At 41.5% G+C, this 27722-nt stretch overlaps 1 protein-coding gene across 1 annotated transcript in view; it reads right to left on the reverse strand.

Moving 5' to 3' along the window:
* Positions 1 to 18462, reverse strand: part of LAMA1 (laminin subunit alpha 1) — a 108431-nt gene extending 89969 nt beyond the window's left edge. The window contains exon 1 of the mRNA XM_075744399.1: positions 18367 to 18462. Coding sequence (XP_075600514.1) covers positions 18367 to 18445 — 79 coding nt within the window. The 5' untranslated portion in view covers positions 18446 to 18462. The remainder of the gene's footprint in view (positions 1 to 18366) is intronic.
* Between the last annotated feature and the right edge of the window lie 9260 nt (positions 18463 to 27722).

Here is a 27722-nt window from a genome sequence, read left to right on the forward strand (position 1 = left end):
CTCTGTTGTAAAGTTTATGGCTTATCATATGGCCCACACTTCTTTGGGAATTATGCTACTTGAAACCAAGGTCTACAGAAGTCCTCGCAAGCTCCTTGTTGCAGCAATAAATACCATTATCTTCCCTGGAGAGTCAATTTAATTCTTTGTGATTTTGTAAGTTTTCTTCAGCTAATTGATTTTGTTATAGGTACAGACTACTAAGCACCCCTGAAATTTTTAATCAAGAAGAATTTCAAGGATCTGGGATGTTTCCAGGGTTCTAACTACTCCCAGGTGTGACCAGTGCACATCTATTGATACCTTCTGGATATACCTGGTTTACTACAAATGAGCACATCAATTCCATAGTATTTCCACAGTGGATCTGATACATCCTGGACTTGAACATTTTGCCTAGCTCAGCCTGCCCATGTACAGCAGCATCAGTGCACTCCAAAGACATTAGACTGAGCTCTGCACTCAGACCACAGCACATACGTACCACTAATAGAAATATGGAAAACACAGGCAGTTGTGTGCCATTTATGAAAGGCCTTTTCAACCTATTTATTCCCTTGTCTTTAAGAAGTATCCTCAGTTTAGGACCCTTAGCTGCATTGTATAGAGCTAGATCTGAATGAAACCCCCATTCTATTCCTGATTAATAATTTTTTCACTCAGGAAATTAATAGTATTTCATCACTGCTCTGTTTCAGGTAGAACGAAAGTGGATTTGTGCATTTTGGCAAAATCCACACATTGTCTGTGGTTTTGACTATGTTTGTATGGATTCTCACAATATGACTGACAGACAGGGTGAAACTGTATTTCACTTTTACAGATAGCATATGGAGGGAGACAGAATAACGATTTTCCTAGCAGAGGCATAGCTGATTACATTCATTTATTTTACAAATGCAGTTGTACAAACAGAAGGATATATATGAGAGTTCTGCTTTACATGGGCTTCACTATCACAGCAAATATGTTCAAATAAGCACAGTAAAAGTGATAACTTTTTGGTCTCCTGATCAATATAGTGAGGATGATTAAACTTCTTACAGGAAGGCCACATTTAAGATAGCTTCCCTCTGAATCCAGATTCACAAACCTGTCCGATATCCCAGAAAGCTGAATAAATTAGGGAGATGATTTTAAGAAATCAGAAGACAAACTGACAGGAAATGAAGACAAAATATTATCTGAAGCAAGTCAAGAACCAAGTCCAGAAGGTAACATGATGTTTTCTGGCTTGTGCATCAGAGTATACAATGAAGACTCCCAACTAGACTTCAGTGAGCAATTCTGAGGCATTCAGGAAAACAGCAGCTTGATTTGGGGACATCATAGTAGGGGTCTGCTACAGGGCACCTGACCAGGGAGACCAAGCAGACAGGACCCCTTATAGGCAGGTAGGAGCAGCCTCACACTCACAAGCCCTGGTCCTTATGGAGGACTTCAACCACCCCAACATCTGCTAGAGGGACAATCCAGGAAGTTCCTGGAATGTGTCAATGATAACTTCTTCCTCTAAGTGATAGAGGAGCCAATGAGGAGAGATGCCACACTGGACCTTCTTCTCACCAACAAGGTGGTGGTGGCAGGGGATGTGAAACTCAAGGGCAGCCTAGGCTGCTGTGACCACAAAATTGTGGAGTTCAAGATCCTGAGGGCAGCAAAGAGAACACACAGAAAGCTCACTACCCTGGACTTCAGGAGAGCAGACTTTGGCCTCTTCAGGGATCTGCTTGGTAGAATGCCATGGGACAAAGCCCTGGAAGGAAGAGGAGCCTCAAGACAGCTGGCTAATATTCAAGGGTCACCTCCTCCAAGCTCAGGAGCAATGCATCCCAAGAAAAAAAAAAAAAAAAGTCAGGCAAAAACACCTGGAGGCCTGCATAGATGAACAAGGAGGTCCTGGGCACAGTCAAACAAAAAAAGGAATCAGGTTAGGAAAGCCAAAGCCCAGATAGTATTAGATCTGGCCAGGAATGTTAAGGACAACAAAAAGTTTCTATAGATATGTCAGTGATAAAAGGAAGATGAAGGAAAATGTGTCCCCCCTCCAGAATGAAAGTGGCAACCTGGTTACCCAGGATATGGAGAAGGCTGAGGAACTCAACTTCTTTGCCTCAGTCTTCAGTGGCAAGTGCCTGAGCCACACTCCCAAGTCACAGAAGGCCAAGGCAGGGATGGGGAGAATGAAGAACTGCCCACTGTAGAAGATCAGGTTCAAAAACATCTAAGGAAGCTGAAGGTGCACAAGTCAGAATCAAGAATGGTTTGGGTTGGAATTGACCTCAGAAGACCATCTAGTTCCAACCCCCCCACCATGCGCAGGGACACCCTCCACTAGACCAGGTTGCCCAAAGTCCCCTCCAGCCTGGCCTTGAACACTTCCAGGGAGGGGGCATCCACAACCTCTCTCAGTAACCTGTTCCAGTGCCTCACCACTGGTGATAGGACAAAGGGTAATGGTTTTAAATTAAGAGGGTAGATTTAGATTAGATGTTAGGAAGAAATTCTTTACTGTGAGGGTAGCAAAGCACTGCAACAGGTTACTGAGAGAAGCTGTGGCTGCCCCTGGCTCCCTGGAAGTGTTCAAGGCCAGGCTGGAGGGGGCTTTGGGCAACCTGGTCTAGTGGAGGGTGTCCCTGCCCATGGCAGGGGGGGTTGGAACTAGATGGTCTTCTGAGGTCAATTCCAACCCAAACCATTCTATGATTCTACAATTTTTTTCCCCAAAGTATTTTGGCTTTTTTGTGCTGACAGTAGTAAAGCAGTTCACAAGTGAACAAAGTAGATGTGACTTAAAAACAGAGCTGATGTGTGCAGTTAACAATGAGCTTTTTATTGTGTCATGTCTCAGAACACAGAAATACTTGAAGGGGTCTAATCTCATTTGCAAGTCAGCATTTTTAAAAGTGTAAGGCAATCAGTGGTTCATAACAAGCAGGCAATGTTGAAGTTTGCTCACAAGCAATAGATTCTCTGTTTACCAAAAACATTTACAGAGGACACAGTGACAGTAGTTCACAGTAGTTTGATGCACTTCAGGACAACACAAAAGACTAAGGACAAAATGTAATAAAATGCCATAGAGTATTAGAATGTATGAAATATGTAATAGCATTACACTGCAGAAGTTGAGGTCACATTCTTTATAACATTCTCAGACAGTTTTCAATAGCACAGATTTGTTTTAGTTCTGTCTTATTCAAGTTTTGGACTAAACAAGTTTACTAAATAAGAGCCCTGGAACTATCATGCTTGGGTTCAGATTCCTTGCCTGCTTAATAGATTTACCCTCATTTTACTTCACCAGCAAATGTCCCTAGCTTAACCTTTGCTATGCATTTTCATCAATCCTATCCTGTAATCACAATGAAAACCTAGGCTGATTTCTTTAACATAAATGGGCTGAAATCCCTAACTTTAACTGCAGGAATTAAGGCACTAATTCCCTGTCCTTAAAGTCAGCAAGAAATCTGTGGTGTAACACCCAAACTGCCTTAGAATGCATTTTGTGGAGACATTGCCTAAAAATATGCATTAGCCGCAGCCATCAACCCATCTGAAAAGCTGAAACCTTCACCACAACTTACACAACAGGCTTAGGTGGCAAGCCACTAGGTTGAAATAGTTTTGAAAACTGATCATTTTTCTGTAGCCCTACAGAGGAGAATTTCTACTGGTGCAACACAGAGTTTACAGGAGCTAAGGCATATGGTTTATTAGCAGCACCTCTGCAATCTTTAACTGGCAGTGTTTAAACTATTTCAGATTAAAATGAAACCTCACCACCATGACACACCATTATCTTCTCCTAAAACCTGTTCTCTATTTCTTCTCATACTGTAGAGCAAAGCTGACTAATATGTCAATCACAGAAGTGCTAGCTGGGGAATACTACATTTATTTAATTCAATCAGTTTTCAAAATAAGAACATATTAAATTTGTCAACCCTGTTCAAGAGCTTCCAATGAGGGATATTCCTCAACATCCCTGATAAGTCTACTCTGGTGCTTTATCACTTTAAAAGTTACAAACTTTTAATCCTCTTTGCTGCCATCATGGTCTTTCATGATGTTGATTACAGCCTTTTGATTACCTGAAAGGCTGTTATCATACACCCTTTTCTCTTCTCCAGACTAAGTAAATAACCCTTTCAATCTTTCCACAGTCAATTTTCTAAGCCTCTTATCCTTCTGAATTCTTGGCAGTTTGCATTTTTCCAACAGTGTGGCTCCTCAGACCTCATCAGCACCAACTGGAGTAGAATAATTTCCTAAGTTCTTGATCATTTTGTTAACACACCCGAGAATAAGTCCTGCTTTCTTTTCAAGGCACTATGGTTTAGTTTGCATTGCACTAAGGTAAATAAAAGATCCTTTTCTGTTGTACTACAGCCTGGTCAGTCACAAAAGAAGTATACTCCACATCAGGCCCTGGGATGAGCTCAGGTTATCTGTAAAACAGACTACTTTGCAGTGATTTGCTGAATGCTCATAAACACTTGCTTTCAGAACAGTTTGCTGATTATTTTACAGCTCTGATTCTGTCAAGCTTTTGCAAATCACATTTAAACAACCCAATCAGAGCACCAGAAGAACGAACAAAAAATCCATTACAGCAATTAATGTGACCAAAACCATTCTGCTTGAACCCTGCAAGCTGTTAGAGCACAAACAAGCTACAGAAGACCAAAGCTTGCCCCTTCCTCTGTCCACAGGGCAAAGGGCTTTTCTGCAATATATTTTCTGCTGTTGCTTATGGGCATTTGGCATTAACACGAGCCTTAATGGAGACAGGGTACTGCAGCAACAGGCATTTACCTACTGTGGTCTGCCTTGGGCTAGATGATGGGCTAATTAGCATTACATGCTCAGAAATACATTGGAAAGTAACACTGCAAATGAATAAGGATGCATTCTGTCAAATTCAGACTGCAAACACAGAAGGTAAAAGTTTGCTCACTCAAGAACAACTATCAGCTGTACTATTTTCCCCTCCACTAGTTTCCTACGCATAGTTTGTGAAGGTTAAAGAGCAAGAGTCTTTAACAAGCATAACTTGCACGTCTTCCTTCAAGTTCTCAAACACCAGCACACAGCCAGGTTGATGGCCAAAGTGTAGCAGAGAATTTGAACAAGGCAAAATGTTTTTTCTATAAGGCCAGAAAAACTGGAACCCTAATACAATTTTAAATTTTGAAGTGCAAGAAGCAGAATGCTCAACATAAAAGGCAATAGAAAACTCAGGTAAAGGAAGAGGGAGGAAAGCATTACATCCCAATTAAGTCTTAATTGTAAGATACTAAGTTTCCCAATATGCAGTATTGGAGGGACATAGTTAAAATTGGGAATGATCAAACTCACAGAAGTGTCTATACCAAAAAACACCCAGACTTCCAAATTAAATGTTTAGAAAAAAGTAAGGCCAACCAAGACTAATACCTCTGCACAAGAAACTTAAGCTTGTCACCTCTGTCAGTTACACAGTAACTAACATTCTTACACAAAGTATTGAGGTTAACACATCAGATGGATTAGCTACTAGTTTAGATTGAATACTAACTAAAACACTGGATGTAGAGAGGGTAAGTATGCAAAGACATGGGTCAGTGTGTAAATTCTTAACACTGAAGGGATGATTGTCAGTCCCATCCAGAGATTCCTACAAATGGGCTACCTTGTTTCCCAAAAGAGTACACATCACCCTTGACAGCCTTCAGCTGAAGGTTTTGAGAGAATACAAAACATTGGTAAATACAATAGGTTTAATAGTTTACATCACAGCCCTGAATGTGGTTTCCTATATTATGGCTTGGTCCTTCACAAATTTCAGGGATCTGAGGCAAAAAAGTTTGAGTTCTTGTGGACAATGAAAAAAACCAAAATTTTATCACACCTTTAATATTGGCAGTAACTTGCTGCTTTCTTTCCATCAGAACAAACTAAGGGGCAGTAGGAAGAAAAGAAGAAAACTAGCTTTCATGCTAGTTTCATCAGACAGTACAACTTGATATACAAGGTGGGCAATTTGTGAGTACTCTATATATCATGCATTTTCAAAGTATAATCAATACTTCTTTTGTCAAGTCATGTCTTACAAGTATTGATTTTTTTGTATGGTGTTGGCCTGTTCAAGAATCTGCCTGGAAATTGTCACAGCATTTACACCAAAGCAAAAGAGCCAAAAGTTGACAGATGGGCAGGCTGCCAAGGAACAACAAACCTGCCAGACCATGAAATTAGTTCTTTCTTGTTCACCCAAAGCTTTTTCCACATGTTGAGGAGTCCACATCACTGTTGGTTTGGGGTTGTTCTTTCTTTTAGCATTACACTAGCCGTTTTCCCTGAAGTCACCCTGATCTTGGGAACAATTTTCACTCAAACATGAAGTAAATACAAGCCACAGCTATTAAATATTTCAGTGTCTTGCCAGTTTTGCTTTTATGCAGCTTAAGACACAATATTAGCTTAGATCAATATGACAGTAGCACTGGCAGTGTGATTGGCATGTCAAAGACTAAGGACCTCAGTCATTTGTCACTTGTGTCCCACTATCAACAAGACAGAACATTTTTGTTCTTACTGATGTTGCATCCAAAGTAGCCTTTCCCCACCACCACCTTTTACTATTACTACCTCATTAGATAATGGTTCACCCTGCACATTTCCTATCACCAGTTTTCAACGTGAGGCAACAGTCTTCCTTGTAAATTAAAATCCTGTCCAGGTTTAATCCTAATTAAATTTGCAGCTTTAGGCTTTGCACTGAATCATTTATTATAATAAATAGGAAGTTGTGACCCAAGTATCTATCAGCTTTCTCCCAATTCCAAATTTATATTTATCACTTTCAAAGTTTGAGACCTGCACTCAAGAATTTTAAAGGTTTAGTGGTCCCAGTCATTTCTGTATTGTGACTCAGTATCACAACCAAAGTGTTACTACTTCTTTTCCCATATAAACATAAAGGACCACTTGAGATCATAAATGAAGTCTTACAGCAAGCAGCTGCACTACAAAGGAACTCTGAAATGTATTTTTCACTTAGTTCATTTAAACTTGTTATTCACCAGGCATATATAAAACCAAAATTTATTTCACTTTCCTAATTTAAAAAAATTTTCACTTTCCTACAATGAATAAAATATCAAATATTAGAAATTGCAGCTGCCTTAGATGAGGTTAGATTTTTATTTTAAGTAAGTGGATTTTTTCCATTAATGAACAAAAGCTATTTCAAGTTGAAGAGCTTTTGGCACCTCAAAACTACCAGGTCTCCTGTTTTTACAAATAGGTGGTTTTTTTCAGACATAGAAGAAAAATGTTTTCATTCCAGCAGACACAAAGCCATTATCAGGGCACATACCACCCTGTATCACTGCCAGATCTTCCTGGGTAGAAGGGAGCACATTTCCTCCAGCTTGAGTGGAGCTGAAAGGATTTTCAGCTGTGTAACACTGAAGACATGCAAAACTTGATCATTCCCTTATCTCTACTGACAAGATCTCACAATCTGATTTAAATGGTTAACTGGGAAATAACCTCTGTAGCTGGTTGGTTGAGGGTTTTTTTTAGTTACAACCAACTGTTCAACACGCTAGAAGTGGCTTTCTGCTCTTTGCAAAGAGAAAAACATATCCTGCTACTTTTTTCCTAGGCTTTTTACTCTAGGCAAAAAGTAGAATTGCAAATCGCCATGCTTTGTTCACTTACATCTGCTGGTCTCCAGGTACACAGGCTAACAAATGTACCAGGCACATCTTGCAACTCTACTTTAAAAATATTATTAGCAAGTCACTTGTTGCACATTTTCTATGTTCCAAACCCTCAGCACTTTCAAAGCCTTTTTTTTTTTTTACAGCAAATGCCTTCATGAAAATTAAAGTTGTGTCACTCAGGTTAAATTTCTTTATAAGTGTCATTTTAAGGACACAAAAATAAAGAGGGCAAAAAAAACAACCAATACTGCCAACTTTTAAAAAGTTCTTCTGTATTGCTGTCAATGCTCAATAACTCGACCAGCCACATGGAATTTTAATCAAGTGTCCTGAAAGTATTTTGCCTTTGGCCTGAAAACAAGAATGATGCATTTCAGCCCAAAGGGCAATTTTTAAAGAGAATTCTAACAGCCTGAAGACCAGGACTGAGCATTCAAGTCATTTAATTTAAAATTCAGCAATGCTACAGTGACCCTAAATAAATTGCAAGGCACATTTTGGATCTTACTCTGAAACACCCCAAACATTTTTGCTGATTGCTGTGGGAAATGCAGCAATCATACAGGTAGAGCTGCAGAGCGGGCAGAACGTTTCTCATTATCCTTAAGAACAGAAAGGATGAGGAGGGCTGCTCAAGTTTGAGAGAGACTGCATCGCCAGTCAATACTATGTAGTATACAGAAGGGGTTTTCTTCTTTGGAGCAAACACCCTGGACCTTTTCCTGCCACTGCACCACTGAGAAGCAAGCTGCTTCTTACCCTCTTTTTTCCTATTATTATAGCAGGATCTTCAGCCTACCAGAGATATCCAAACTTTGATTTGTCCATTACCACTATTAGCTGTGGCAGTAAGCAATAGCAGATCCTTAAACCAACTATAAGTATCACAATAAGTTTCTGAGCAACCTTACTTATCACTGGAGCTCAACATCTGTATGGCAACCTCTGATCTGTGCCAAGATACACACTGAATACAGCCATCCACCAGCAGTCATAATTTGTACCTACCTTCATTGCTTCCTTCAGATCATATACTATCACTCTTCACTATGGAAAGATCTATTCTCCTTTAGTCACCACACAAATTCATCTTGAAGTTCCCTGCCCAGCTGCATGCATTTCTCATTGCTTGCAAAGAGCAGCCTCCTCCATATCACAGAAAACCTGCACTGTACTCTGTAGAATCATTTCTTTAATTAGAAATGTCTCCATTACAATATTACCAAATATGCAAGAAAGTAAGCTGTCTCTTGTGTGACCACTCTCAAGAAAGAAGTAGTCAACCATTTGCATCTAGTATTTGTATTTCCTGCATGACTTCAGCAATGATAAACTTGCTCTGGAGGACACTGGCAGATATACTGTAAACTACTTCAAGGAATATAAATTGGGATAGGGCTTGGAAGGACTTAATCCTCTATGTTTTAGCTTAAAATTCATGTTTACTTCTGAAGTACCTTTCAGTAACAAGCTCACATTTTTGCATTAGCAAAAAAATTTATGGTTTCTAAAATTCTGATCAACCCATAGTGAGATTTATTGTTAATATCCAGAAATAACCCTTAAAAATACCCAGTTTTTTTAACAAATCGTGGAGTTCTGGATACACAGCACATTGGCATATTTGTAAAAATGTTTCTTAATCCTGTAAATGAGATATTACCCCATTAAAAGCAAATTGGGCAATTAAAAGAGAGCCTTACCAAACCAATGCAATATTTAGCAACTACTGAAGGAATAAATGAACAAATGTCTGTAGATAAATGTAAATTCACAGCAATTCTCCCAAAGTCAGTGGAGTTCATTTGATTCTCCATTTTCTCAAAATTTTTCTCTCTTCAGCATATTTTAAAGGATGTTTTTTAGAAGTCATTGAGTACACATTTTAGACACTCTACAGGCTAAAGCAAATAAAAGGAATTCTAGAAATTTCAATAGTGTGTATTCCATAACCCTAATTTAAACCAGGGTTTCCACAGATCCTGACAATTCAAAGAAACTTCACTTCAAACTTCTGTTATCTAGCCCTTCTCAGCCAATAAAATAGAAACAACCTAATCAGAGGCATTAGCACACAGTTACAAGCTTTTTTTGCCCTCCCCTCTTGCAACAGTGCACGATATGCAAGAGGCAGCAATGTAAAGGCAAGTAAAATATATGAATGGCATGGCATGAATAACAAAACACACATTAGCTATTCATGCATTTGAATGAGAAACGTTTGTAAGGGAAAACCAGACAAGAAAAAACAATGGACTCTCTTCCCCAGTTTTACTAGTAGGGAAATGCCTTCAGGAGCTGGTTTTCTCATTTCTGTAAAGCAATAGCCAGAAGACATAATTTGATTAATTGATTTTTCAAGTACAGGCCTACTGCTGGTGCTAGACTCTCAGATTCACTCACTGTCTAGATACTCCTGGAATAACCCAGAGGAGTCAGGGCAGACTGGCCAGGCTCCATCCAGCCGAGCTGCAGCAGCTCTGTTCTGGGGAAGAGGTGGCAAAGGAGCAGCACGGCCAGACCCCCCAGCCCACCATCCTCCCGGGCACCCACCACCCTGCACTGTGGCCACAAAGCTTGTTCTGCCAGCGCTCCTGTAAATGAAGTGAGGGACAACTCAGACCCCTGCTCCAGTCCTTACCCAGGAGGGCAGCACAAGCAAACTGCACTGGAAGTGCCAGTCACTAGTGGTTTGGTTTTCCTCCTCTCCTTACCACACAAACATTTCTTTACACCCATTTTTGATCAGATGAGTTTTGTGACAGAAGGCAAAGTTGCCAGTTGTGCTTTCAGAAAACTGCAAAAAGTTATCAACACTAATCTAAGTAAGCATCAGTGTTAGCTCCAGTTTGCATTTATGCTCAGTAGTTGAAAGCCAAGGTTTGTTATAGTCAGCAAGACTTACACCACTGATTTATAAAGAGCTAGGATTTTGCTATTAAAAACCTCTTGCTTAATCAGATCCACAAGAAAAAACATACAATAATCAAATCAAGACTATAGAAGTTGTTTCAAATTACTTATACAGGTTCTGCACTGTTCCCTCAGCCTTTCAGCAAATAAAAGCTTACACAAATATGATAAAGGAGGCAGTGGACACAGGCCTATCTTCAAGGTCATTTTGGAGCAAAACAGCAGTAAAAATGCAGGCAGAGCCAAGGGGAAAATAAAGTTTCCACTTCAGGAAGACTGTTTCTTAAACAGCTTTTTAACCTTTATTCTCATGCGGGAATCAAGAGAGGGATTGGATCTCACAGCACAATAAATGAGCTCACAGAAAGGAATTACATTTGCTAGCAAAACAACTTTCAAACCTGAAACTTTCATCTAAAAGAATTGGTTAGGGAATATCTCTGATGGAGTTGTTACTGTGTTAAATGACAGTTTAAAAAAATCATCAAAAGCTAACAAGTTAAAGCTGATAAAACAGAAGGAATTGCTGAAGGCTGAATCTACTCTGCCTACACAAAGCAGAAATGGGATCTCCACAGCCTTGCCTGGTAAGAAGAGCCCAGAAAAAAAAATCTAGACCGACTAACTCAGTCCACCCCAACCTACATGACCTGCTGCTTTACACAGCCTGCAAGGCTGGGCCACTTGTGGAAAGAGCAGTGGGTGAGACTCACCCCTCCCTTCTAACAGCCCTCTGAGCTCACAAAGCCATTACAGCAATAAGCATTTTCCAGGGAGACTAAAAAAAACAGGTTCTTGGGTGAAACCAAAGCATCCTAGAAGTCTGTTTTGCTCCACCAGGAACACAAGGGAAAACTTCTTGTGAATCAGAACTGCTGTTTCACATCAGGAGGGTAAGACTAGATTATGTGCATCTACATGGCTTTGTAATAAGGATATCAAAGGCTTAGACTTTGATAATCTTTATAGCCTTACACTTCTATGTTCTCTAATTTTAGAGTGTTATTTATATCTACTGTAACTACAAAATAAATCTTCTAGTTTTCCTGTATAATTGTGATGTATACAGCCTTTAATACCCCAAAATGTGTATAAAATAACTACAGTCTCAGGGCAAATGCAGTTTTTCCCCCTCTAAAAACCTCAGATATTATGACAAAAAATGATTAAAATAAAGTCCTTCAAATATCAGAAGCAACTACAAAAGAACACGTGTACCTAACCTTTTTGCCTTGACCCACAACTAGATGGAGCAGTCACCTCAAACCTCAAAGCCAGAGTGCTGTACCCACATCTCAGCACCCAGAGGCACTGCATAGAGCCTCTAAGATATCACTTATACTCCAAACCATATATAAACAGGAAGTTTCATGTGCACCTAAGGCTTATGCCAACTAACAAACCACAGTTCCCGACCTACGCAATCTCATCTTGCAAAGCTTCTCCAACATGCTATTCCTCTATCTGGTCAGGAAGGGATGCCTGGAGGACAGCAAAAATAGATGTAGGAGAGGGCCGCAAACCCCACCTGAAGATCCCATGTGAGACTGCTGTAAATACCAACAACTGATCAACACACTGATACTCCTGAATTTCCAGAGACGCATTTTCTAAGCCCTCAGGGAATGGAGAAAATATTTATGACAGACAAATGTTTTTTTATCTTAATCTTCAGTCTGCTTAAAATGCTTTCGTAGGATTTTTCTCTCACATATCTCTGTACTCTGAGAACAGAAGAAATAGTACGTGGCTTGTTAGTATTTACTTTCTTTTAAAATAAATCTGCTTTGTTTTTTTTCAATTAAAATTTAGGACACTAATCAAGGCCAAGCACAACATTTCCCCCACAAAATATCTAAGATGTTCTTTCCAGACCACCAGAAAAACCTGAACTTTCCTATGGTTCTTCCTTCTCTCTCACCCTCAAAAGACAGACCTCAATCATGAAAATATGCACTTATTAAAGATGTATTACCTTTTACATTACCCTTTCTACTCTACAAATTCCTTTGAATGACTGCGCCCTATTTCTATTTCATAAAGACTTCAAAATATATTTGTGTTACTTAATATGAATTTAGGGAACCTTATTTTAACACAATGGTAACCACAAAGTCAGCATTCCTGGGGATATGCAATGCAGCCTCTGTTTGAGATGACTTGGTAGACAGGTCATCTAAGATTGACTTTTGTATAGTACAATAAAGAACGAAGTCCATTATCGTCAGCTTCCACAGCCAAACTGTGTCAGAGAAAATGAAAGCTCAGAGCATCAAACTTACAGCTGCTCTTCTACAATGTTTTGCTGGGATGTGCCAAGTTCTGTAGCCCAACAGAAGCAGCTGCTACAGCTCCACATTCCCAGGTCCAGGCAGTAGTAAAGCTAAGCATGCATTTCCAACAGGCACATGCATAGCCATGCACACACAACACATACATGCATATACATATGGCCAGCAATATAGATCAGCAAAGACAGAAACACAGCACCGCTCTCATCCTGTTCCCCACTCCAGCTGATCAGGATGAAAGACCTTAAGTAGAAAATGCGTATTCATATACAGACACACATGCAATGTGGGTTCCTGCAGTAGCTGGACTTGGACACTCAATCTATCCAGTAACTGTTCCCCTGGATTCCAGGTCTCCCCTGTTGCTGGCACCTGGGCATGTGAGCACCTGAAGCCCACAGCTCCACTGCAGCTGCTAGTCCATAGACTGCCTTGCACACACACCACCCTCTCATCACACCCAACAGACACCCACTACAGATCCCACTAATTACTGGCTGAGGCACTCTGCCTACCTGGTAGCTGGATCTTCTCATCACCAGCTGCCTGATGCACAGACACACTGTGCAGATGGGTCTCCTGGCTGACCCCCAGACCCCACAGTCTACCCAGTAGTTGCCTGGGACCTCCTGGTCTCTCCAGCAGCCAACTGGCAGACCCTCTGGTCTTGCCAGTATCCATCCCAAAACAACGGCAGCTTCGATACCTGGCTCAGTGTTTGCAAGCAATCACACCCTGACAGACCCACACAACACACTCTGGACAGCTTCTCCCATAACTTATGGTGATGGGTATCACCCCTAGCCCATGGGCTGATGGTGGTCCTGAGACAGCCCTGGAAGAGGGTTCATTATTTGGATTGCTTCACTTCATTCCTCTGTGCTCCTTTGCATGTGTGGATCTGAGACTTATCACAGAGTCTAACAAGTTAAATAAAGCATGGACAGTTAATAAGTATCTTGTGGCCCTGCTACTTAACTTGCCTGAGGACACAAGGGATGTTTAAGTTCACTGTAACTGAGGTTTTGAACCCAAGAAGAAAGTGACAACTTGAGCCAAGTATACCATTCTCCCCAATTTAGCCAAAAAATTAAAAGTTTTCAACTTACCAAAACATTAAGGGATTCTGCCTCAGACTCCTACCATATTTTTAGCTCATCAGCCTCCTGTCTTACACTGCAAGTTGCAAACAGTGCTGTCTAAGTTTTCCACAAGTCTTAAGGGACATCAGAGTTTTTTAGTGGTCTCTTATCAGGAAACAATATTTACACCAGTGAAAGTACAGCAGAGGAAAATATTTAAAAATAAAGACAAACTCTGCAGTGGATAGAAACCTTCTCATTTCCTGTATCACTTAATTCTTCCTTGCAGGTTTCTTACCCCTCCCTTTGAAAAATCTGGTATTTAAGACTGATGGAAACAAGCTCTATTCAAGTCATTAGCATATACCAACCTACAATGCAGTATGGCAGTTGAAAAATATCATAGGTACTTTATATTTCATACAGAAAGTGGGAATGCAATGTCCAGCCCATCTTAAAGGTATAAGGCAACTTTCTTCAAAGTTTTATAGTCATCCGAGTACATTCTTTAAGTTTGGCTCTCAGCTTCAAAAGTGTTAGAGGAAACCACATCAACCCACAAAACACCTTTGAATGTATAAAGCTGTAAGGGAGGCAACTCTGTGTTTAAGATATACCTAGCTAGGCTTGTAGACTAAAGGCCAGATCTAAAAACCCAAAGACACAAGAATCTTCCTGCCACACCTACAATTAAAGCACACCACACCTGAGAAGGAACTCACCATCCTGAATTAGGCACCAAAAAAGTCCATCTATACTAAATAGGATGCACACCAATCCCACCACGCTTGAGTGACCCAGTAAGAAAACAGCAGAGGTACAATAAAAAAGTCTCTCCTGAATTTAAATGCCTGATTGCTGCTTTCAAAAAGTAAATAAAAGTGAAGGCCTGCAATTTTATTTTCCTTCCATCCTTGAGCACCCTAACAATCCAACTGTAGCATCAGCTTTTTTCTTGCCCATTCACCTTCTGCACCCATTAAATTTGCATTCTTGGTTGCACAGCAGCTCACTTTCAAGCAGCGGTTTGGAGAGATTTCATTCATCCCTCCCCTGCAATACCTGTCACAGCAACTTGGTAATGAGGCACTATTCAGAAATTGGAGATGTGGGTTCAAACCATAGATTAACTTAGTCTCCCACTTCCTGGGCAAGTGCTCTAACAATCTGATTTATAAGCAAAGTATATCACATTTCAGAAAACAAAAGGTTGCTGACCATGGTGTTACGAACTTGTGTCAGTTACAGCCTAAGCACACTTACTAAAACAGATTCTTGACACAAGGTAGGTTTGAAACCCAAACGATAAGCGTGAGAAATACCCATGTTCAGCTCTGCCCAGGTGAAGCACCATGGGCACCTTCCTGGAGCCATTCAACCCCCTGGAGCATCAGCACTTAAGGACTACTGATTCCAAAACACCAGGCAAGAACAGAGCAGGCTACTGCAGCACACCAGCTTACCAAAACAAACCGAGGTGAGATGCAGCTGAGGAAACATTTAGTCTATAACTACAGCCTTTAAAGTTACTGTTACTGCACACTTACAGTAGCAGGATATTTTTAATTACAGAAAAATCACCTGACAGGAACAGAATAAAATTTGTGAAATATAGGCAATAGTGTGCAAAACCATTAACTGATTTCTCTTTCCACTTTGTGGACCTGTATCACTGTTACCTCCAGTATAATTAAGAATGCATTCCAGCAGAGCAAAGCTGCTACTAAGCCTCCAGAACGGCTATTTCTTTCTGAGATTGTAAAATAACTCTCATCTGGATCCAGACACTAGTGATACACACTTCATGAAGAGTTACTCCATTACTGGATATAAGAGACTCAATTGAAAATACAAACCCAACTTTTCAAAGTGATAGGGACACTTTAACAAAACAACTCCAATTAAAATACCAACTAAATTTTATAGGTATGTAGATATTAATCTTTAGGCTGAAAGAACCAATTATTAACCTTTGAAGTTGTTCAGTACAGTGACTTTACGCTATTCTGTGTTTCTCTTTCTTAGATTGGACTTCAGCAATTTCTGACAGATCCTTGAAGCCATCCTACACTCCAGTTTCCTCATCTGCTGACAGGACAAAAGCACAAACAAACAGAAAAAAATGCTGAGAGTTCTGCCAAGGTACTCTCTATGGGCATGCCAAGATACCTTTCCCCAGAACTTCTCTGATGTTCTTGCAACAGCTGAGAAATCCTTCCAGCCTCACCACAAACTTGTAAGCATCTTGATGTAAAAATACAAGTTTGAGCTTCAGTTGTTTACTTTCTGCAAAAGCAACATGACTACTCTAATCTGCATCGCATTCTTCACATTGTTTTAGGATCAGTTATCTTCAATTCTGGTTTTCGTAAGGCAGTTACCCACCAGGGGGGTTTGATACTCACTGGTTCCTCAGATGATCTGTGCGCTCATGCTGAGAAAAAATTCTATCAACTTAATCTAATAGGAAAAATGGTCTCCTGACCTGATCTTTCAACTAGAAAAATACAATTATGAATTTAAATTGCCCTGTGATGGGTGGATTAGGTGCAAGCAAATATACTGGTATCTGGAATAAAAATATGCATTTTACTAAGATGCATCTAACAATGTGAGCTGCTATGTAAAAGCTGGAATATCAGCACTAAACTATTTGCAAAAGCTGCAACAGATTACTGCAGTGTGATCACTACAAATTTCTACACAAAAGTGGACTCTTGTCACCTATATTTAACCAGCTTTAGGAAAACTGTTACCTTTTTAAACTGTGTGCTAACATACATATTTAAACAGGCGTTAAATAAGGTTATTTGGTGTACACAAGATAGTACCTTCCAAAAACAACTGTGAAAAGTAATTTTTGCAACGTTTTATCTGGCTTTTTGTTCGTTTCTAAAACTGAATTTTCATAACTGAGGTGAAGTTTATTTATTTACAAGCTGAAATATGGAGTCTACAATTTATTTGGGTTTGATTTTGTCCTCCTTACCTGGAGGATGAAATTTTGTACACATAATGATAGTAATAAACACCCTTGCTTTTACTGCGGCATGTAAACATCCAGATGCTAATCTCCCACACTATATCCAATCTGAACACCACACTTCACCATAAAGAAAGCTAACTCATGCATCTGCACAACATATGCCTTCAAACCATTTTCCATTCTCCAGTTTTTGTTTTTTAAGAGAGACCTAATGCAGCTGGGAACTAATATGCAGGGAGCAGGGATCAGTAGAAATTCTTCTGTTGACTCCACCAGGAGCTGAATCAAGCCAAAGGTGACAGCATCTGGTGCCTACCAGTGCTTTTCCCTCATAACCCAGCACACCCCAGAGTCAACTACTGTTGACCCAGGCAGTACCAGAGAGGGAACCGCTGCTGCTGCTCAGGGACTCGAGGAGGCTGCCGAGGAGCACACCCGGCACTGCGCTTCAAACAAAGAGGATGCCTGTGATGGAAGTTACGCCCAGAGCAAGAACTCGTCGCGGAGCGTTCCGGTATCCCGGCTGCAATGCACCGGCCAGCCCCACGTGTAAAAAAAAAAAAAAGAGAAAACTTTCGTAAATTATCTCCATTACATCCTCGTGCTAACTCTGTCTCGTGTCTGTAAAGTGGTTTTGATCCCCTCTCACTCCTTATAACAGAGCTTAATCTGGTTCACATTAGCGACAGCGTCAGGCATCATCCTTCGAGGCCGCCTGCTCCGTTCCCTTCCACGGGAACGGGACCCCCGGGGCTGTGGCCCCTGCCCGGCTCCGTTTCCCGCCGGGGCTCCGCCGCGACGAAGTGGGCAACGGTGGGGGCCCGGGCCGCCCGCCAGCCCTCCCCCCTACCCCAAGGAGCGGGGCAGCAGCCGTGCCGCCGGGGCCGCCCCCTCCCCCGGGTTTCTGCCGCTCCACAGCGACTCTCGGCTCCCACAAAGGGAGTGGGCGGCCCCGGAGGCGGCCGGGCGGAGTGGCCCCCGCCGCCGAGGGAGAAGAAAGGGCTCCAGGAAAGGGGGGGGGAGGGCGGCTGCACAGCGCGGAGATGAGGGGAAAGGAGGGATAAAGGAGGGGGGCGCAGGGAAGAGCAGGGCAGCAAAACGGGCAGCGCTGCGGACCCCAGCCCGCCTCCCCCCCGTGGGGGTCCCCTTGCGGGACAGCACGCCCCCCCAATCCCCACTACTCCACACACCCCCTCCACCCCCCTCCGGCACCGGCTGTGCCCGGCGGAGGCTGAAGGCACGCCGCCAAGGCTCCCCAAGCCCCGCAGGGACGAAAGCTTGCACCGGGACGCGGCTGCAAACAAACTCTGCAGGTATTGTATTGCACTGTAGCCACTGCACACCCACCGCACCCCCGGGACCCCCCCACCCCCGCTTACCTCGGGGCTGGCCGTGCCCCGGCGCCCAGAGCAGTGAAGCCGCCGTCAGCAACGCCAGCAGCCGCCCGCCGCTGCCCATCGCTCCTACCACGGCCGCCGGGAGAGATACCGCCCGGCCCGCCCGCCTTATATGCTCCCCCACCGCCCCCGCCCCGCCCCGCCCCGCTCCGCCGGGGCTCGCTCACACACACACGCTCACACACACACGCTCACACACGCTCGTACACACACGCACACACACGCACACGCGCTCAGGGGCCCCGCACCGTGTCCGTCCCCGCAAAACCGCCCCCGAAGCACTCGCAGCCCCGGCCGCTCGTTGCGGGTGATGCGCGGGGTGCGACGAGTTCGAGTCCGGCGCCTAAAAAGTTTTGGAAAGCTGTAATTAATGAACTGGGGCTTTTTACAAGGAGGGGGAGAAGGGAAAGGTAAGAATGTGAAGTAACAAGGTAAAAGTGCGTGTGGGGGGGAGAAAGCATTGCTAAGCTAATTCAATATGCAGCTTTCCTATACAGCTGACGTTTTCACGTGTTTGAAAAAGATTCAGCTGCTGAGGCTTTCCTTGTAAAATTGTCATCCCCAACTTTGAAACTTCATGCCCGTGCTGATACTTTTCGAGCCTCCTCTCCACGTAAACACAGCCATCAGCCATGTTTATAAATGAAACGAGCTCTCCCCGGTGGGTAAACTGAGAGGTTAACTACTTTTGTCCCGTAGGGAGTCTTTGCAACTTGTTAACGATCAGCTTATAGAAATTCCTCAAGATAGAGGTGTTTCTTTAATACTTCAGGAAAGTTCATTCCCATCAGACTTTCCTGTTTTAAGGTTTGTCAGGTCGCAGAGCTTTTATCTGCAGTACTCCTTAACGAATATTTCAAGTAAGTTGCAGCAAGGAACGACATCTTCCTGGGAAAAGAGTTGTATGCCCAAAATAAATTGGTTGAGATGGGGGGAATTTTACTCAAAAGATACTGTCTCTCAAATGCAAATCCCCGCTAACAATGCACGCTGCTTATTTTTTAGGGAAACGTTGTGCTTCTCTGTGTGGTACTGCATTTAAAACCGTGTTTCAAAGTACAATAACGTGTATGAGTTGCATAAGTGGAGTTAGACTGTAAGTGCATTCTTCAAATGGGGGCAGCTGCTCATGGAGTTCAGACCTCAGCTTGGTTGGCTGGTTGGTTTTATTGATCGGGGTAAAGGAATTCAGGAAAAGAACAGTCATTTACAGATTTTGTATAAAATAAAGCTGTTTCTTATCACGTAACTGAGAGTTACAAGTTATACTTGAGAAGGCATAGCAATGTTTGTATTCAAAACATAGATGAACAGAAAAAATCTACGGGTCAAGGAGATAAAAAATGGAAAAGTTCTGCCATAAAACCATATCAAAGGCCTTCAAGCCTGCAAATAAATAACACTCCACATCTGTCCCTTCCAACAGATCTGCCTTTTGCTCACACCAGGAACTTCTTAAATTTCAGGACAGGGAAGGAGGAGGAAAGCAAAACATCTGTGGAGAGAAAAGTCAACAAATTTCAAGATCCAAAGTGTCATTTGTTCTAAAATCACAGAGGTCAGGTTAAGGAATCCACAGTGCAGGATCGCATGTACCAGTTGGGAGCCAAGTACAAAGCAAAGGGAAAGAGGGAGCATCTGTGCAACATAAAATCCCGCCGGTTTACAGCTTTTTAATCAGATTAACTATTTCTTCAAATTACAGCAAGCTGAAGAGTACTATCTTACATCCATGCAATGATAAGTGCCAGTTCATTATTACATGCATTTGTCCTCATCAGCATATTCCACAAGAGCTAGAGAATGTGTATTGAGATCCAGATCTGGACTCTATCATCTGACTTGATTATTATAGTTCAACTAAACATCTCTATACAACTTGTAACTGAAATATATACATTGAATTAATCTGCAGGACTACCTCAGTGTCCATATTATAACCATTCCCTAAGAAAACTGACACTTCTCAAATTTCATTTGACTACGTACCTTCTTGGAGAAGAGGTTCACTGTGTTTTCTATGGTTCCTTTTCCCACAGTTCATTGCTGGTATTACAAAGTACCAGGCAATCAGAATGATCCCCGGTTCAAGACATGGCACTATAAACATAATTCTTTCCTAACCTAGGTTTCTAATGAGCTTTGAATGACTGTGACGTTAGATGAGAGTATCAGCTTCTCAAGCGAGTGTAACTCCACTGCACATTTACACCGAGAGAGTGCATTTGGTATTATAAGTTGAAGATTAGAAATTTCTTAGTCTTTGACAAACAAATCCGATGGGAAAATGGAATGCCATGGTACAGGTAAGATCTTGAATGAGTCAAGAAATGTGCTCAAGAATTTTAGGGCACTGCACTTTCCTGCAAGTTTATACAGTCCCCGAAAACCATCTGCATAAATTGAAACTCTGATCACTACTATATTGTACATGCTTAATATAGATAGTAGGACTGCAAATTAAAATAGCATAGGAGACTTTTATATTGTAAAACAATTTAGTTGCTACTGCTCCAACTTCACTTGAAAGAAAGACAGAGATGGCACAAGCTTCACGATTTCTGAATGTCTTCACACTTACTGGGTTTGCTAATTTAATTTTACTACTAAATAAAACAAAAGTAAAGTTTGCTATGTAAGACAAGAAAAAGGTTGTCTGTAAATATGCAGAAAATACTCAGAGAGGTGATTATAGGGAACTTCTTAAAATCTTGTTTTCTCTCTCCCTAATTTTCACGAATTAAAATTGCCTTAAGGAATTCAGTTGCAAAGGAATGGAAAATCCTAATATTTAGGATGGTGTAGCACAAAGTGAATATGTTAATCTAGCCATCTGTGGATAACAACCTATGGATAAGATCATCGCCTTTGGCAAAAACAGAGGTTTGGGAGAATCCAAACTGGAGAAAGCCCGAATACACAGAGTCTGAACGGAATCACTCTGGTATCCTGCACCTAAGTAAACTCCGAGTGAACACCAAACATGTTTTTTCAGCTTTTGTCTGTGTTGCGGCGCTTAAGGCAGAGCTATTGTGTTAATGGCAGGTTCCCTTCAGGCCCCTCAGGAGCATGAGGTCACCTCCTGACCCTGGAGGGCAGCGGGGGCACTGGTAGCTGTCAGCGGTGCTTTTCCTCAGCCATAGCATTTAATAACTTGCACGTCCCACGTCCCACCTTACCACCCATCCCACTCTCGATGATCCTTTCTCCTCACCACGTATCGGGACACTTCTGCATCGGGGCATTTCTACACTGTGAGCACCATTGATGCAGTATCTGCTGGAATTGGGGTAGGGAATTCGGAATAGTTTCCAGAAGGAGGTACACTGATATAACCAGTCGATAATCCCACCCAGAACTGGAGTTAATGGCTAAAGGAGGTTTTTATCAATAGCTGTACTGTACAGCAAAGGGTCTCTAATTTTTAGCTGGGTTTTGTTGGGCTTTTTTGCACACACTTGTTATCAGTTCTGCCTCTCTGCCTCATTATCTCATAAGCACCACCCAAGTGTTCTGAAAAAGCATTCTGGAAATAATTGTCACTTGTAATCGGAGGAAAAAAAGCCATAGAGTAAACTGCCTGTCTGCCTCTAATAAACATTCAGCTGCTACTAAAAGCTGGTTTAGATAACTCTTCAGTTGTTTCCCAGAACCCTTCAAGTGCTTTTCTCCCTCCCTCGGTGAAGTATGTCCAGAGGTTAATAAATCTGAGCTGTGACAGACCAAAGAGAGGAGTAAATTCAAAGCAAAAGGCCCTTCACAGCGCACCCTGCCCAAAACTTCCTCGCAACAGAGACACCACCTCTGCAGCTTGATGGGCTGGAAGTGCAAGCCAAGGAAAGAGGGGTGGGCCAGGGCATCTCCCAAGTCCCTCCTGGTGTTCCTCGGCTGGTAGCCTGACAGTAAAAGTCTTTGCCCTTTCTATTCCTGAAAGTGATTTCAAGCTGTAATTTGAAATGCATGTGACGATAATTTGGCTTTTGAGAAGACAAAGGCTTCAATAAGGATTAAAGAAAATCTGCTGATTTGGAGGAACCTGGGAAACAGCAGCTCCAGAGTCCACACGGAGCTGTGACAGGCCGGTGGAAAAGGCACGAGTGGACTGAATGCCTCCCACCGGGCCGGAAAAGGCACCGTGTGAGCTGCCTTGGGGGGCACAAGGGCTTGCCTGCTTCAGGGTACAGGCTGCACTGACCTCAGGAGTTGCCTGGATGCAAGTGCTCACCAGAGGAGAGCTGGCTTTGCAGAGAAGCAGGCGCTCTAGGGCAGTCTGGATGCAAAAAAGAGCGAAATCAAGAAAATGGGACTGTGTAAATTCCTACTCTGCTGCCAGAACAGTAAGTCCCGTAACACAGAGGGTTAGGAGAGCACAGAAGCATCATCACTGGCTCTTCTTGCATGGGGAATGTGCAGCGTCCTTCCCCAATCTCAATAAGAAAGGCGCACCACCAAATAGTGTAATAAAAGTGCTTTAATAATAAGATACTAGTAAGAAGAGGAATATAGATAGTAATTCTTAAATCTCTTCATCTTGGGAACCCTGCTTTCATGCAGCATCAGATAGACCTGATGCAAGCAGCACAGTTGCCCCAAACCCCCTGTTTTGAAATTAAATACATTGCAAAATAAGCAGTGATGTTTTTCTCTTGATTGGTTTCTGCTGTTTTCCTACTAGAACTGACTCATTGGCATCAATGGTGTCGAAGGCAAGACTCAGCATGTTTTCTGTGAACAGCTCACAGGCTGGAAATTGTGATTATTGTCCAACAGAAATGACTGGATGGTATATTGCATTATGGCAAATATATTCCTCCCCCCAAATTGCAGTCAGTTCACATTAATTTTTCTTTTGTTGAAAAAAAAGTGGAACCCATAAGCAATAGGGAATACAATACTGTCACTACTGGTAATCAGCATAATGCCGTTCCCAGTCTGGGCACAGGACTTTGCCTTACGTTTTGATTAAACTGTTTGCAAGAGCTCGAAGGCTCCGGTAACCCATGCAGGCAAAGGAACAGCCACAGTTAAGTTCATGAAGAGTAAGTGTTAACATCAGGAAAAATCTTACTGATCATCTCCAAACTGATCTTGGACTTGTGGGACGGACTTAAACTGATCTTGGACTTGTGGGAACGACTTTTGGGACTTGAAGGATCCAAAACCCATCACTTTCAAATTTCTGTTAGGAAAGGGAGAGAATATAACTTGGCCCTCACAGAGATGTACAAGTTGAATGGCATTTAATTTGTCCTCCTAACATCTCAGATAGTTCTGAATGGATAGAGAATTTATAAAATAATTTAGTTCATACTTTTAAACCACAATTAATTTGTGAGAGCAGATTACACTTTGTAACTAATTTTTGCTTCCTTATTATTTTGCAAAAAATGTTAAATAGGAGTTAATCAGTTAATCATACCCTCTGATCTTTTCTTCAGTGAATTTGCATTTCTTCTCAAGTGTAGTCGGGTATGCAGCTGGGAAAAGATCTGTAGGATGGCAGTGTTGTTCCGGTGGTTGAGCTTTTAACAGCAAGCGCCGAGATTTTGCTGCCCAGGGACATATACCTACCTATGCAAAATCTCTGTTAAAAGAAGGCACCTTGATGTGAGATCAGCAAGGTTTCATCACCTTTTTTTTGTAGAATATCTAGAGATAATGCAAGAAACAAAACTTCGAGAAAGCAGAAGATGAAAGCTTAAATATGTGACCTTAGTCCAACTTGTGGAACAATGAACATCTCCAGTTGTCTTCTGTAACTTTTAAAATGAAGTCATTTATTTATACATTTAAACATGAATTTGATGTCAGCTTTCAGCTTCTGTTATAGAAATTTGCCATAGAATCTAATGGAAGAGGCAATTTAACTTTATTAATGTGGGAGGAAATATGCGCATAATGCGAGCTATTTTTTAATCTTAACTGCCATTCCTGCTATTGCAAGAAAGTGCCTTGCACCTATCTGGAAAGCCATTATTAGCAAACTGAATAATTTATCACTTCCAATTTTCAAGAAATTAGCCCTGCCAAAGACTGAAACCAGAAGCCATTTAAAGAATAATAATCCAAAAATACTATGTCAGGTTCCTAATTTGAGGAGCAGTAGGAATGTCCAGATGTGAGGTTCAGGGAGCATCATTTCAAAACAAGCACTAACTCTTCCAGTCTATAAAAACAGACAAATGTGCATTTCTACTGCCTGATGGGTACCCTTACATGTATTTCAACTGAATTTTCACAAGTGGATAAAAAAAAGGCGATGTAGTCTGGAAATCCCTGTGCTTCACCTTTCTAATGCTATTTAGAGAGAGCCTCTGCTACTCAAACATTACCATTAATATACAGAATGGAAGCAGAGTTAACACTTACGTTTTATCTTTAAAATTAACTCTGCATTAATTGAAGTATGTGGTTTTTTAATTAAATACACTTACATTGAACTAACTACAGGTAGTTATGGAATTGGTCCTTAAGTTGTGTTGAAAGACTAGCCTGACTTGGAAAATAGGGGAAATCAGATGCGCTATTAATTCATAAATAAAGAAATCTGGGCAAAAGGACAAAGTTCATGGGGCAGTCTTATTTTAATTACTGTCAAATTAAATTGCACTGACTAGAACTTACTTTCTGATTCCCTTTCTACTTACATAGCTATCTATCTACAGTGCAAAGTCAGTGTTGAATGCTACTGAGCCTGACAGTAGCATTTGCTGTCTCTTTGGTGCTGTGTAAACCAATGCTCATCCGTGAAGAAGCAGTCTAACGTTTTCTGATATCTAGTGAGGTATCAGCTCCACTTTAAAAAAGAATTATAATTAAAAAATTCATGAGCTACTGGAAATGTTTAGAATCTGAATTGCATAGCAAGAAGAGACAAGTATGTCTACATAAATATTGTACAGGATGGATGGATTGTCAGGCTGTATTTACTAAGGCAGTGTTTCTGTGTAAACTCCGTTGCTAATTAGAGGTTTGTTTTGGAGAACGAGATGCAAAGCCAATCAATTTGATGAGGGGAGAGCTTAGGAGGTGAGCTCTCTAGCTGTCTTTGACTTCCATCAAGAAATGCCTGTGTTTAAACAAGTGAAAACATTATCAAGCTTTAGTCAATGGTTATCTGCAGCAACACTGCAGCGCTGTATTTACCCATCCTGGATTCCTTCCCGCAGATTTCTGATCCTCTGCAGGGAGCAGGCAGAGGTGCCGTCCTGCGAGTGGCAATTAAAATTCTTCCCCATCTGCAAAAACTCTTTTTCTCCCTCCCCGCTCCCTTCCGCTATCGTGCAGCCCGAGGTGACCCCGCCGCAGGTGGTCCCAGGAATGTGCACCTCTCTGGTCAGAGGCACCATCCACCTGAAGATAACGTTTGTATCTCACCTTGAGCTGCCGTGAAACCGGCACTTTCTTGCCTTTTCAGTTTTTCTCATTTGTAAAAGTAGGAGGAAAAAAGCCCCTGACTGGTATTGCATGCACAAAGCAACCAAGCAAATGTTATTAGTTTTTATTATTATTATTTCAAAGGCTCTTTTATAAATACTAGCAAGGAACAGGAAAAATAGCTATTATTGGTGTAGGATTTTTGATAAATTAGCAGTAACTACAGAAGATTGAAAGTTGCTCTGTCAAAGAATGACTGAAAATGAGCCAATTATAAAATAAACAAATCAGCACAGAGAGTTTACACAGTGATTTTTGGTGAATACTTTATATTGTAACATTTCCAAAATACTCTATAAACTCTGTAAGCTGATGACGCAAACAACATAGAAGATTCAATTAACTGGGGTGACAATGAAACCGCAAACACAAGATCCTAAATAAACTTTAAATCCCAAACCAGATCACGAACATGTAGGTTAAGAATTTCCTAATGAGATTTTTTTTTTAGCACTGGTTCTATTTTCAGACACTGCTAAATTATTTGACGAGGCTGTGCCTTGGTGGATTGTGTTCTTGCAGGATATTTAATTGGGTTTGTAATCAAATTTTTGATACTAATACAAATAATTTGTTTTAAAAGTAGAGAAGTGCTTAAAACATATTAAAGAGTAACCACTTGTAATAAAAAGTTAATTATAAAAAACAACAACTATAAACTGCAGTTAATCAATTTAATGTAATTTCACTTTTAAGCCCTACGTTCTTCAAATCTGAAAGTCTTGCTACATAGTGAAATCTTCAGCAAGCTCCAAGTTTTCTTGATTTTTTTTCTGCAGTGATTTAAAATAGCCACTGGATGGCACTGTAAAACTGCAAGTCGAAACCTTTAACTCCTTTCCTACTAACAGCCCCTTTAACGTGCTAATGAAATCAATGCAGCATGTATTCACAAAGCAGAGCCCACCAGCTTCCTCTTTACTGGTAACTTTTTCTCTGTTTTTGTTTTTTGGTTTGGTTTTTTTTTTTTTTTTTTTTTTTTTCCCCCCACCCCTTTCACAAAACAAATCAGAAAAGCCAGGTTCAGCTTTACACAGCCCCTGCTGCTGCCTGGGTGCTGACAGTACCCAGCGGGAGGCTGACCTGCCCTGGATGCTTCAGGCAGACAAAACAGTCACTCTGATGGAAAAAATGATGAGACAGGCTGTCTGTAGGGGAGTTTTCCTGCTGCTGAACAGTTTAGCATTAGCTTATTTCACAAAGCGTCGAGTTTTATGTGTTTATTTTTCACCTGCCTTATGGAAGTTATTGGCTGCATCAATGTCCTCATCACGCCTAGGGTGCCTGAAGATTGACGGTATCCGGCTTATTTCACACACTGGTCCCCTGACAGCATTTCTGTAAGAAGCAGAGTGCAGAGAAGGTTGCAGAAGTGTGGGTGGGAGAAGGGTGCGGGTGGGCGCAGGAGATAATTTGCGAGGTTGGAAACGCATGCGAGTACCATGGGCGCTTCTTGGCTATAGCATTTCACTACATTTAAGGACGTAGTGTCTATCTTCTACTTCATCTACTTCATCTTAGCCTCATCTCTTTGAAAAACAAAGAAAAACAACTTTCATTGTTTCATTTCTGATATTGAGTTCCTCCTGGCACCGTACTAAACTAGCTTATTTTCATTTGACAAGTAGGATGCCTTCAAAGTTGATGGGTTTAATTGCTTTGTCAAGGTAACGGGTTTAACTTTTATATATTTTGAGTAATATGGAGTAATACTGGCAAAATAATAAATTCCACAGCCCTTGCTGAAGCAAATCTCTCATTAAAGTCAGTTTGAACTTTACCACAGGGGAAAAAAAAAAAGTGAATAACCGAGACTGGAATTTGGAATTACCACGTGCCAGACTTTGCAGCAGCGACTGCAGCGAAGCCAACAAATTCCAAAGAATTTGCTTCAGATCAAA

The sequence above is a fragment of the Balearica regulorum genome, chromosome 2 (assembly GCF_011004875.1).
Source record: "Balearica regulorum gibbericeps isolate bBalReg1 chromosome 2, bBalReg1.pri, whole genome shotgun sequence".
NCBI classification, from domain to species: domain Eukaryota; kingdom Metazoa; phylum Chordata; class Aves; order Gruiformes; family Gruidae; genus Balearica; species Balearica regulorum.